We start from the raw sequence: 14,416 nt of genomic DNA on the forward strand, positions 1-14,416 counted from the left end.
GCTGTTCTAGTAATAGACAGCATATCCCTCTGGTGAGTGTGCATTTCTATCATTGGTGAAGGATTGGCACTACGGGCGTTTCTAAGCGTTGAGTGAAGGCTGAAGTGGAGCATTTTTTAATGCTTTACACCCATAACAATAAGAACTTTATTTTTGTTGTTCTGACAAACTTCAGTTTATGGTCACATTTTTGTGGACACTTCTAATATTTTAGCGCTTTACATACATACATACATATATATATATATATATATATATATATATGTGATCCTGTGCACAGCAGTAAAACTGCTATAGGGAGGTCGGCAAGTGGATTTATATATTTAACGTGCTTATCTCTGCTTATATTGCATATGGTTTAATGGCTAGAGATGATTGGTTTTATTAGCCCCCCAGACCACATATGTCACCGATCAAGTACAAATAGGAATTTCTTGTTCCCATATTAGATCTCTAAAGTATGTGAACAGTGAAGTTGATAGATGGGATAAGAAAGGAGTCTGTGTCAGTTTTCTTTACCTTTCTAATGTCATCTAGCTGAGACTTGAGGGATGAAACCTGCTCCTGGTATGTGTCAGTCTCACTGCCGGTGCTGGTCTCTGACTCAGCGATCTGAGTCTCCAGCTGAATGTTCTGTAAAAAAGAAAAGAAGCTTTTATAAATCCCCCTCGGCCATCCTGTTGCTAGGAAAAAAACACGCTGAACTGGATTATGACAAAGTGGCAACTTTTATGAGTATTTCTTTTTTGCATTCAAAAACATAAGGAATAAAAAGTAAAGTCAATGCAACTGCCCCACATAAAGAAACTGCAAAAAAAGTGAATGTCAAACATCTCTACATATCGTGGGTATGCAGAAAGGCTGTATAAAATACATATGTTATAAAATATATAAAAAAAAATATATATATATAAAGCATATACACTATTTTGATATTCTCAAACATGTGTCACATAAATGAATACTTACCAGGCTCTTAACCCTTTCTATTTCACGTTGAATTGCGTCAACCTGCAGCTTCAACGTCCTGTACTCCTCCTTGAATGATGTCAGGGCATGTACAGTTGGTTGTGTCAGGGAGCCAGAAGCCAGATAGATCTATGCAAATAACAAAACAAGCTTAGAAGTCAAGGATTCTGCTTAACATGGTAATGCAACAAGACTAAAAATGCTGCACACAGTATCTTTATAGCCAAAAATGTTTAAGGAGATAGGAAGTGTTAAAGCCCCTGTCAGGTTTTGATTGCTCTTTGCACCCTGCTGGAAAGAGTCATCTGTTCTTTTTATCGCAGAGAACATCAACATAAAGAGAAGGCAAATCCAAAATATTAATCTTTCAAAGAGGACACCTGTTTGTGTGACAATTGACTAAAGCCTTGTACACACGACTGGTTTTCCTGTCAGGAAAACTGCCAAGAGAGCTTTTGGTCGGGAAAACCGGACGTGTGTATGCTTCCTCGCAGTTTTACATACAGGAAAACAGCCGGGAATCCCGTCGGGAATATAGAGAACCTGCTCTCTATTTTCTGGCCAGATCTACTACTTTCTTATAGCCCATGGAGCATACACATGGCCGGGATTCCTGGCCAAAGCTCCATGGCAGTTTTCCTGCTGGGTTCTCGGCTTTCCCCTCGGTTTTCTCTGCAAACATTTTACCGCCGAGAAAACCGAGCGTGTGTACAGGGCTTAGGAGGGGATTTCCCATCACTTTGGAGACACAGTCTCCCACTTGTGGTTGGGTCTCTAGGACAGCGAATGACATTTTTCTTCCCAATAGGACATAGAATGCAAAAATAAACCTGACAAAGGATCTATTAATTTCCAGATGTATCCAAAATATTAGTATTGGCTTTTAATACACTAGATGTCCCATTTACACCACTGCACTGCAGTAACACCCTACCATGCATTGCAGTAGGATGAGCTAAATTAGCAATTTTGTTGTCTATTCTGGTGCATTAGGCATTACTAAGCTGTGTTAACACAACATACCTTAACTAACATTTACGTGCATGCATTAAATGTACCCTAATTGGTGTTAAAGGGTCCTTAATTTGTTTGTAATCCTTAGGCTGGATTCACAACTATGCAGTTTTAGTGCTTTTTGCATTTTGCAGATTTGCACTACATACAGTCCATTTACCATGGTTTCCTATGGAACACGTTCTGTAGTGCAAATCTGCAAAAATCACAAAAAATGCCTAGGTGTGAATCCAGCCTAAGGCATAATATATGAACAAAGAATATCCCTCTATAGTGTGTACTTATCTCAGGCTGGTTCACATCTATGCAGGTTGCAATTGATGCATATTCCCGGTGCATTTTGCGTTATTCAATACACGTTTTTGATCCATTGAAGTCTATGGAACCAAAAATACTGATCCCTTTCTTATAAAATGCACAGATGTGAACATGACCCATAGGAAACCATGTTAAATGGAACCAGGCCTCAATCCAGAGCACTAAGTGACATTTCTCTCTGCTGCTTTGTTCCTCTTCTATCTGCATGAACCCCTTCTGACAAGTTTTTCTTGACACCAAGAGAAAAATGGTGACAAAGGAGGAAGCACCAGCTGATTGACAGCCTCAGCTTCGTTCCTGTGTGCTGTGTGGAGGGGGGGTGTGTCTCTTCCTTCCAATCAGCTGTCAGAGCTCTTCTCACTGATCTCTGCAGAGTGTAATTTCACCTCTCCTCCTCCTCCTGTTTTCTGAACTCTCAGAAAGCTTTTAAATTCAGCGATGTAGAGAAGAGAAGACTGCAGATAGACCGGTACAACTTATGTTGGAGGATTATTTTCATTTCTGTGTATCACCTGAGGCTAGTCACTTCACTGGGTATATGTAAGGATTTACATCCACTTGAGCATTGAGCAGAATAGATAATAAAAGGTCTAAAAGGTCTCTTTAGCATTCAAAATGTTTTGTATCATTAAGATATAACTGCACTCGCCTTCAGAAATCAATCAAGTATCATCTTTTAAATGAGTCAAGGACTCAGGTTTCTGTGGGTAAGTGCTTCGGGGTTTCTAGTCCCGTGTTGATAAACAGTTCATAAAAAAGCAAATGTAAAATCTTCCCACTTGATTACAAGGGGATTCGAGAGGTGTGTATTAATACAATCAGAAATCAGATTAGCACTAGAAATTGACAGCAGTTGTTGAGATTATTTTACAGGCATCTGCTAAGGTCACCTTGCTCTCGGCTGCTGCAAATGCCTCTTGTTTGGTCTTCTGGACGAGTACTTCATACTGTAATTTCATATCTGAGATGGCTGATGTCAGGTCCACAGCTTGAGCATAGTTGTCGAATGAAATGGAAACAGCTGCTCTGGTGCCACTTGTAACGATTGTCTGAACTTCTCTTACTTTCTGTATACAGAAGAACAAGATATATAGTTTAACTCATGTTGCAGTCCATTATTGGGGTAAGTGAGCATTCACCTTAATAAATAGGGGACAGAAGAAAGCAGAAATAAGAGGGTTATGTACATTTGATTTTGTGCTAGGGATGCTCCTGATTTGAGCATGGCTCTCAATGATCCTACAACAGTTGGGGTTCCCTAGAGGGTGATAATCACTACTTCTCAAAGTACTCTTCATCACACATAAAATTGGTGAAAATGTGCTAATTATTGTTATAAAATAATAAGAAAATAATATTTTAAAATGGAACGTAAGTCTTCCAAATCTGTTTTCATTACATTATAATTTGAATCTTAATAACTATATTTGACCTCTTTCCATTGGAAATATAAGCTTTGTTCTTCATGAACGTTCTGTGGTTAGATGTGCAAGGGCCTGTTTTGCCAACCTACCAGATTGAAATTTACTGATAGGACACCCAAAATTACTGGCACGGCCAAGTTTTTACTGGAATTTCCCAAATTACAGTTTTAAGTGAAAATTTCATGAAAACAAGTGCACTACACAAATAGCAATGCGATTTAAAGTAGATATCAGGGCAAAAAACATATTTCTTATTTTATTTTTAATATAGTAAGTCACAGCCATATTTTGCTACTTGCAACTTTTTCCTGTAACTGACATTTACTGGCAGGAGAAAAAAAGTGCTAATTTTTTACTGGCTGCCAGTAAAAATACTGGTGGTTGGCAACACGGGCATCGGCCACACTTTTCTGATTCTGGCATCTCTGAGATGCTGCACTGAAAAGTTCTGAGTGCCAAGGTAACAAACAAAGTCACTCTTCAGGCAATCACACACAATCTCTGAAGATCTGAGCCTACATACTGCAGATAATTATTAAAAGATGACTACATGCCCAATGGCCCTGGTTTTACATCGTAGTATAAATCCAGACACTGGATTATTTTATCTACCAATTGGCTACTTTGTCTGGGGATCAGTTCATTTCCTATTTCTCATTATGTTGGATGACTTGTACTTACAGCATCATAGACTTGTTTGGAAAGAGTAATTTGGTCCTCTATTCCAGTGAGTTTGGTCTGAAGGTCAAAGATGGTCAGGTACAGGTGATCAATATCCTGAAGGAACGAATTGGAAAAGTTATTAACATTATACTGACAAATAATGTAACTTCTGCAAATTAAAAACCCCCCTGGTCAATTCCTGTAGAAAATGATGTATGACTACATAGGTACAGGAATAGAAATAATGGAACTTCTGTATGCATTTATACATTATATTCGCCTTAGTAAATAGCAGTGAAGTACACGCTCTACAAAAGCTGCAAAATTATGGTGGGCTTAAAGGCATAGGTAGTCTTTTTTTCATATTCATAAAATAGATCTGTTTATTACTACAGTATATATAAAATCTTTGTTTTACAAACAATCACTACATGACAAAGTACGGGTTAGCTAAAGAGACAGCGCAAAGGTGCAGCTTGCTTTGAGGCTCCATCTGTCTCATTGAAACCTAGGACCAAGCTCTCTGACAATGGATGAGTCAATGCTTTGATAACTCAGTGGGATTGATTTACTAAAGGCAAGTAGGGCTGTTTACTTTGCAAGAGGAAGTTGCACTGTGCAAGCGCGTTTTCCTCAGAGCTTCACTTTGCAAAGAATAGCCATGGAAATTAGAAAAAAAACAGCATTTCTGCTTGCACATGATTGAATGATGGAAATCAGCAGAGCTTCACCTCATTAATTAAACAGTGGGGAAAATTCCTTTGCAGAGTGCAACTCCCCTTGAAAAGTGCATACTGTAGTGTGTTTGCCATTAGTAAATCAACCCTAGTGAGGTTAATTTATTAATGCAGCAAAGGCTTTGTTCACTGTGAATTAGCGAATTAGGTAAAATCAGAGTTCAATCTGAATACTCAATCATCTGTAGAGAAAATTGCAAAAAAAAAAATAGAATGTTTTGCTTCACATGTTAAAGAAAGCTACAGCCCCACCTGTCAAAGATTACACTATATTGATATGCATGTTTTCGTTTTTAGCCCCAACTATTTAATTGAAAATAAATTGCAAATCAATAATACATTTGCAGTTATAAATGTTCTGGAATGACATGTATCGCTTACTAACAGAAGTCAATACTAGTGTGAGATTAAAGATAAATCTCTATGAGTGTATTTGTATTTCTGTCCGTCCAGTCCTGAGACTGCTAGTCCTGCATTGTATGTGATGACATTGGAGCGCCACCAATTGAGAGAGCACTGAAGCAGCTTCGGAAGACCGTGTGGTTGAAGCATGCTGCAGTGAGCACTAAGGTAAATATTACAGATTATTTCTCTACCAATAGATGTAACAAGTCCTTGCAGTTTGAGCAAAGATCCGCTAAAAGGGTAATTTTTTTCTACTGCCCGGAGTGGGGTTTTAAATTGTTTCCTTTATATCGATCTGGAGTTCAGCTTTAAAGGGCAATAAAGTTGCAGACTTTACTGGTGAGGTGGAAAGAGCGAGAATGCGTCCTGTACATGACCCTTGGTTAAGTGCCAAAAATTCTGCTGATTACAGCATGAACACCTTGAAGATTTACCCATAATCTTCTGCAGGACTGATACCCCTGTCTTTTAACACTGACCTCTTTGAGTGTAGTCCATTCGACCTCCAAGCCCTTTGTGACTGAGCTGTCCTCATCATACCTAAAAACAAACATGGTAGATCACATTAGTGCTTACTGATGGGTAAGGAGCTTTGGTTATTACAAAATAAGCCTTATTATCAACATGTTGACTGGTTTCACATCTACTCACAACATTTCCTTTGATTCTAAATAGAGCACAGTTATCATAAATGAACTGCTGCAATATATTGCACTAAAATGGCAAAGCAGTAATGTAAACTGGTAAATAGTTAAACAATCAAAAAGATCAAATGCAGCAAAATTCTAAATTAAAATATGCCACTCCTTACTTTGTAATGAATGGTTTTAAATATTTTGTTTTCAAATATAAGGCATTATTAAAATTAGATTTCAAATGAAATTAAAATTAAAGAATCTTTGTGTTTGATTTGTTTTCCTCTTGGAATCACAGTCTGGGGTAATATTTGTTCACATGCTTAAATTGTAAGAGATATAAATATATATACATTTAATGTGACTTGAAATGCAGTTCAGCCATGTTGAAGTCATATTGTCTTTTATACGACTTCCATTTAATGTAGAATTGTCAGTGTTTAGCTATGCTGATAGGTCAGCATGTCAACAATTAAGTTACAAAGCTATTCTGACCACAGGACTTTACAGCAAATTACTCTGTAAATATATATATTTTTATCAATCATTTGTTTTTCACAATGAAAAGTCGTTTTGTAATGAAAAAGCTGCTTTCAGTTGTTATATTCTCCACAATGGAGTTTGACGATTTGGCCGGGACTACCTCCAGCTAAGAGTGTGGAGGTTCCAGGTTAAAGGTGATAGCAGGTATGGTTAGTGATCAAAATATTCATCAAAAGAGGGGAGATTGTAAATTTGTAAATTCTGTATACCGTTGTATTCTATTTTGTATGCTTTGCCTATGTATTGCACACTGCACTCATTGTGCACACGGCACTAATAATATTTTCAGTACATGTGTGCATTCTTTCGAGTCCTGATTAAAATTAGCCTGCCTATGTTACGCCCCTTGTTACCATAAAAGTACAATTGTAATATTAATGTGATACCTACGTAATCATGTGTATAAAAGCCTTCAATTGCGTCAAATAAAACAGAACAGTTATTTTGGAAAATTGTGGAGTCTATCTTTTTGCGTCTGTTCCTTACTGTAGTACGTATTATTAATTTGGAACCACTAATCAATATGAGGATAGGAGTTGCCTATCTATACCATTTCCAGAACACAGTGGAAAAAAAATTCACAATGAAACCCAGCAATACTATAAGGGCTCTTTCACACGGAGCGGACCGTTTCTGGGTCTGCTCCGTGTGTCTCCGTCGGCTCAGCGGAGATCCCCGCTGAGCTGTCGGCGGATAGGGCGGTCCCCGCACACAGTGCAGGGACCGCCCTGTCTCAGCTCCGCTCTGTCCTATGGGGAACCGGATGCAGACGGACCGTCTGTCCGTCTGCATCAGTTCTGTTCCGCCGGACGGAAGAAAAATAGGGTTTTCTTCCGTCCGAAAACCGGATCCCGACGGACGCGGACGCTAGCGGATGCTCCATTCCGTTAACGGACTTGTAATAACGGACAGGTGGAGCGGACGTCTGAAAGGGGCCTAAGACTTTTAACAGTGGACCAGCTATCTGTATTCACAGTCAGTTCCTCCTCTTATAACAAAAAAGTTAATTAGGCAACTGACACAATTAATTAAAGTAGAGATGGTATCCTGTTAAAAATATGTGCTGCAGCAGATATATTAGGATGCATCTGCAATACAGTTTTCCCTTAGTTCTGTGATGGGATGACAATGCCACTGCACTGCTTTTAAACTCAGAGCTGAGTTGTCACCCTCATGTAGGCTCCTCCTGCTTGTACTGCAGTTGGATGAGAAGATATGGCAGGGGGTGTGGCTTGTCTACCAGGACTGTCACTGCTGATTCAAAAGCTTGTCAATCATCAATTGGCCACACCTAGTCCTGCCCACTGCTTTCTGCAGTGGCAGCACAGCCTCTTCTGCCAATGAGAGCTGCAGTGCCTGAAAGGAAGAGCATGTGAGACACAAATGAAGAAAGATTTGGTTTACAAGGGAGGTAAAGGAAGTTCTTATTTACATGTAACACATGGTAATTCTGTATGGGACTCATTCCAGGTGTCACACAGAAGCCAATAGATGTACTAAGCCATGTTACGGGAGAAACAGTTTTTGAGGATGTCATAGTACAACTTTTTGAGGAGAAAAAATTAAAGCCTAACAAGAGAGTTTATCAAGAAAGGTACTGAAGTTTCAGATTATTTGAACACCTCAGTAACAAAGGCAAGTGCTTACATAATTGATATTTGTGATTATATTTGATACAACAGACCACAAGAAACTCACTTGGCTTGGATGTCTCCAATCACTTGCTTGTAATGATCGATTTCTGCCACAAGTGCTGCTTTGGTTTGAGATAGGGTTTCAATCTGGGCTTTGTAGCCAGCTACAGCAGTGGTGGCCACCACGGCAGGATTGGCTGGTGCATTTGGGTCACTTCGGTTGTAGATGTTGATCTGAGCTTTGAGTATGGTGTTCTGGTGTTCCAAACTGCGGACCTGAAAAGAACAAGGGTGCAGACTCACATTATTCTAATGAATAACACACATTGATCACCAGTAAACTGTGCTATATGTACAATCATTCTAGTCCCCAGGGTTAATCTGGAAATGCTGGCAAGTTAGCATGATAGAAGATGATACACATTTTATGGTAAGAGGGATATGTATTCCAATGCTCCAAAGACATTATAAGCTGCTGAATTTGGGTACCAAAATGTCTACTTCGCTGGGCATATGAATTTAAAGCTTATTTTTCTGGTTAGTATAATGTACACCCTCATAGACATTTATCAGGGACTGCTAATGTTCTTTATTATTATATTAAAGTGATATTAAAGTTTTTTTTTTAAATGATCAAAACATGTTACCCTCCTGCCAAGTGCCCCCACAGCAAGCAGCTTGCAATGGGGGCACCCAAGTAGGCTCCCCCCCTTCTCTCTCCTCATTGGCTCACTGGCTGTGATGGCTCCCACTGCTGTCTTAGCCAATGAGGAGGGAGAGTACCTGGAGAGTTGGGGCTCTCGTGCACATCACTGAAATGAGATGGGGTTCAGGAAAGTATTGGGTGGGGGTGGGGATGGGGGGCTGCTGCACAGAGAAGGTTTGTTACCGTCATGTATAATGCATGCAGGTAAAAAAAATTGAGACTTTAGAACCAACAACAGAAAACAGGATTAACAATGTTTACTGTCATACTCTACACTACAGCAAAATGTAATGAAATAAATCTAATATTACAATGATGTAGATGCTACAGGTATAACTTTTAGAGGATACTGACATCTTTCTACCATACCATTAATTAGCATAATAAATATTTTGATGTTGGTTTGGTATCGGCTACAGCATGTGTAACATCTCTTTTGGAATGCTAATTATATATATATAAGAAATGGGGGGCAATTCTTTAAAACTTGTCAGCTGTGATTTAGGTTGGTTGGTGGGACTGATCCAATAGGTTGGTGGGACTGATTCAATAGGTTCTGTGGTTGTGTGAGACAGATCTTTCACACACACAGTACTTGGGTTCAGTGGCCATAGATTTGGTTTAAGCCATTGTGTGACCCCACTATTGTGAGTGCATTTTTTAAATTTCCTAATGCTTGGATAAGAACAATACGGTTGCACTGTCCTCTTCTCTCTTTGGTCCTGGAGAAAAAATATTTATATCATACCACAGAGTGGTCCTGTGGATACAAGAAGATATAGAGGTGCCACGTCTTATGAATTAATTGGAAAGAAAACAATAGGGACTTTTTGGACTTTTTAGGCACAGTTAACAGACATGTTTAACAAAAAATTACTTATTCAGAAAACATGAAAAAATACATAGACTCTTAAAAAACGTCTCTGGGATTCCTCGTCGACTATGGATTGATGTCTATGTACCTTCCAAAGTTTCCCTGTAGAGTTGTGGTTATTTAGAGGAGTGGTATTATTGATCATATTTTTATATTTATCTTATGTTGGGGTTTTTAAGAGTCTATGTATTTTTTCATATGTTTTCTAAATAAAAATGTTTTTGTTAAACATGTCAGAGCCCATTCACACAGGGGCAGCACGACTTTGTGAGGCAACTTGGACACGACTTGAGTATGAATCATCAGGCAACTTACAAGGCAACTTCAAGTTGCCTACAGGACAGTACAAGGCAACTTTAAGTCGCCTCCAGGACAGGAGGCTTTCCAGTGGCCAATCAAACAACAATCAGCTCTGTGGGAGGGGGGGGGGGTTGCCTGAGAAATGTATGTTATCTTCCTGTATTGTTGCTTCAGTTAAGACAGTGATCCGACTTCTGAGGTGACTTCCATTGAAATTAATGGGTACAAGTTGCCTACAAGTCACCTAGAAGTTGGATTGAAGTAGTACAGGAACCTTTTGTTGAATTCGGAGCGACTGCAGTAGTGTGCATTAAGACGGCTCCATTCACTTACATTGATTTTCTCATGCAGCGCGACTTGAGGCGACTTGGGGGTGACTTGAAGTCGGATCCAAAGTCGTCCCTGTGTGAATGGGCTCTTACTGTGCCTAAAAAGTCCAAAAAGTCCCTATTGTTTTCATTCCTGGAGACAAAGTTAGATTTTGCTTCATATCTAGACTGTCAAATCAGTCATGCCAAATTGGAGAGAGTTGTATTTTGCTGAACCTCAGAAATATCTAATTGAAGCATAGTACTCTGCACTACTGTATACACTAGGCTTTCTCAACCTTTTTACCCCAGAGGGTTCCTAGAAATGATATTTTGTTCACAGAATTAAAACCAGTTGTTTGGGGAGGGTTGGTCAATGGAAGAAATGCCTTTCGCACAGTAGAGGTCAGAATACCACCCCTACAGACATCTAAAAAGAGCATTGGTGTCCGGCAACTGGTACTGCCAAGTGGAGAAGGAACCTTGGAATACAAGCTCCTTGAGGGCAGAGACTGATGTAAAATGTATAATGTGAATGTATAATAAATATGTAAAGTTCTGCGTAAATTGACGACACTATATACAGTAAGTACCTGCAATAAATAAAATAAAATAAAGAATCTATCCAGGCACAATCAAATGGAAGATTACTCAGCCATAGCTCAGGGAACCCAAAGTAACTCCTGGAGGAACCTGAAGCCCTGTACACACGACCGAGGAACTCGACGGGCGAAACACATCGTTTTCCTCGTCGAGTTCCTTGTTAGGCTGTCGAGGAACTCGACAAGGCAAGTTTCTCCATTCCCGTCGAGGAAATCGAGAACCTGCTCTCTTTTTGGCTCGTCGAGTTTCTCAAGTTTCCTCGACGAAAATGTACACACGACCGGTTTCCTCGGCAAAAAAATATCTCCCAGCAAGTTTCTTGCTGGTTTTTGCCGAGAAACTCGGTCGTGTGTACGAGGCCTTAGGGTTTTATGAAACCTTGGTTGAGAATGGCTGGTATAGACTGAAAAGCTATGATAGCGGTTAAACGTTTTCACCAGCTCAGCCAAACTGTGGTCGCTTCATACACCCAGCCTTACTATGAGAAAATGTAAGCTTTTTTCAACTCCATCTGGGTCTTAATAGGAAACAAAAGTTTACTGGACTGTTGCAAAAGACATCACTTTAGATATGACTTGACCGGTTGCCTACAAAGAAACAATATTTCCTCAGTTTATTTATTAATTTCCTTTTCAAGATCATGCCATGGAGTATTACTACTTCATATAAAAAGCTTATAAGTAAAGCCTTCCTTTATATCATGCTCATGAGATAGTTATAGGTCCATTTCCTATAAGTATCTCATAAAATATATCCCATATAAAATAGTTATATGAAACCTGCAATTATAACCCAATCAGTGCGTAGACTTTTACATGGACAAGCAGTACTGGAATGAATTACACAAAAACCCATACAGCATTAAATAATTGGCAATGGTTTAAAGAGCAATAATCCACTGTATGTCATAACATGAATTCACAGGTCACATCTATCAATTTGATACTATAAGACTTTTCATAGCTAATCAATGAATTAGCCCATAAACTTATTGCACATGGTTCAGAGCACCCCTGTAAGTAGTAAACCATAACAACCAATCAGACAACAGTTTATCTGATCTGTAATTGCTCGCTATAAATCTTTGCAGGTCAGCACTCTTTGGCGGGGATTTACTAAAACTGGAGACTCGGAATCTGGTTTCAGCTGTGCATGGTAGCCAATCAGCTTCTAACTTCAGATTGTTTCAATAAGCACCATATTTTGCACTCTCCAGTTTTAGTAAATCATCCCCTGTGATACATCAAATTAAAAAGCTTTTAAAACTTGCAGTCACACCTCAGTCAAACATAAACGAGTGGTCTTTTTTTTTAAATCCAGAATTAATAGTAAGATCCAAGTCAATAGCGTACCTTGTCAATGAACTGGGCAAACTTGTTGTTCAGGCCCTGGAGTTCTTCCTTCTCCCTCTGGCGGGTGACTTGGACAGTGTCCATAGAGGGCAGGGATGGGTCAATGGATGGCATTTCAGAAATGCCTGGGACACCCCCTAGACCCCCAATCCCCCCAATCCCTCCAATCCCCCCGGGACCTCCAAATCCTGGTCTTCCAGCACCAAGTAGGAATGCAGAGCTGCCACCATAGCTACCAATCTTGAAACCTCTCCCGCCTATGCGGCTCCTGAGCAACCCAGCGGCTCCTCCAAACCTTCCTCCTGCCCCGCCAATTCCTCCTCCGGCGCCAAAGCCTGCCCCACCTCCAAAACCAGATTTCAACCCTCCAGCATAACTTGCTCTGAGCCCACCTCCAAAACCACCACCCAAGCCACCTCCGAAACCTAACCCAGCTGCCCTGGAGATGCCAATGCCACCTCCATATCCACCTCCAAAGCCACCTCCATAGCCACCTCCATAGCCACCTCCAAATCCACCGCCACTGCCACCTCCAAAGCCACCTCCACCTCCTGACCTAAAGCTCCTTCCTGCGCTGAAGACTCGGTTGCCGCCATAAGAAGCCCCATAGCGCACAGCTGAGCTGCTGATTTTCACTTGCTTTTCCACTGTCATCCTGAGAGCTTGATGTATCCGAGATTGTCACCGTTCCAGAGCAAAGTCTCAGCAGAGGTTCCCACCACTTATATATGTCAATGGGGTGTCCAGGGGAGACGCACCAACTCTGCTTCCCATTGGCCCAGCCTAAAGTTTAACACGAATCATCAAAATTCCCTGAGCTGCAATCACACTCTGCAATCAACGAGGAGAGCTGCCCGGGGCACAAGCGATCAAGCGCAAGACAAGGGCTAGCAAGCCGCAGAAAGAATTAAGAAAATGTCAGTGTCTAAATTTAAGCTCTTTGCCAAGGGCTAGCGTTGCCTTCCACCTGCTCCAGGCTGGGGGTGGCTGTTGGAACTTGTAGCTCTCATAGTAAGAAGATCATCATTCTTAGAGGGACATTCAGCCATGTAGATTGGATACACATCTCTATCCCCTGGAGAGGCTGCCACGTCAGTAACAGCAAAGCTATGGCTAAGCAATGTTACAGGAGCCTAGGACCCCCCTTATCAACTGTCACTGGGTGTTATAGGTGTGCACAGTCTATTCCATTCCTGTGTGGATCTTTCTAGCTATCTATAGAATTCTATCTATCTATCTATAGAAATCTATCTATCTGTCTATCTATCTATCTATAGAAATCTATCTATCTATCTATAGAAATCTATCTATCTATCTATCTATCTATCTATCTATCTATCTATCTATCTATCTATCTATCTATCTATAGAAATCTATCTATCTATCTATCTATCTATCTATCTATCTATCTATCTATCTATCTATCTATCTATCTATCTATCTATAGAAATCTATCTATCTATCTATAGAAATCTATCTATCTATCTATCTATCTATCTATCTATCTATCTATCTATCTATCTATCTATCTATCTATCTATAGAAATCTATCTATCTATCTATCTATCTATCTATCTATCTATCTATCTATAGAAATCTATCTATCTATCTATCTATCTATCTATCTATCTATCTATCTATCTATCTATCTATCAAAATCTATCTATCTATCTATCTATCTATCTATCTATAGAAATCTATCTATCTATCTATCTATCTATCTATCTATCTATCTATCTATCTATCTATCTATCTATCTATAGAAATCTATCTATAGAAATCTATCTATCTGTCTATCTATCTATCTATCTATCAATCTATCTATCTGTCTATCTATCAAATTCTATCTATCTATCTATCTATCTATCTATCTATCTATCTATCTATCTATCTATCTATCTATCTATCTATCTATCTATCTATCTATCTAT

The 14,416-nt window shown here is 39.6% G+C and overlaps 1 protein-coding gene across 1 annotated transcript in view; it reads right to left on the reverse strand.

Annotated features, from left to right (window-relative positions):
* LOC120929256 (thread biopolymer filament subunit alpha-like) overlaps positions 1-13,198 on the reverse strand; it is a 30,736-nt gene extending 17,538 nt beyond the window's left edge. Inside the window, exons 1-7 of the mRNA XM_040340566.1 lie at positions 12,486-13,198; positions 8,407-8,618; positions 6,010-6,070; positions 4,407-4,502; positions 3,192-3,368; positions 970-1,098; positions 520-633 (exon numbers count right to left, since the gene is read on the reverse strand). Coding sequence (XP_040196500.1) covers positions 520-633; positions 970-1,098; positions 3,192-3,368; positions 4,407-4,502; positions 6,010-6,070; positions 8,407-8,618; positions 12,486-13,139 — 1,443 coding nt within the window. The 5' untranslated portion in view covers positions 13,140-13,198. The remainder of the gene's footprint in view (positions 1-519; positions 634-969; positions 1,099-3,191; positions 3,369-4,406; positions 4,503-6,009; positions 6,071-8,406; positions 8,619-12,485) is intronic.
* Positions 13,199-14,416: the final 1,218 nt, after the last annotated feature.

This window comes from Rana temporaria, chromosome 2 (genome assembly GCF_905171775.1).
Source record: "Rana temporaria chromosome 2, aRanTem1.1, whole genome shotgun sequence".
NCBI lineage: Eukaryota > Metazoa > Chordata > Amphibia > Anura > Ranidae > Rana > Rana temporaria.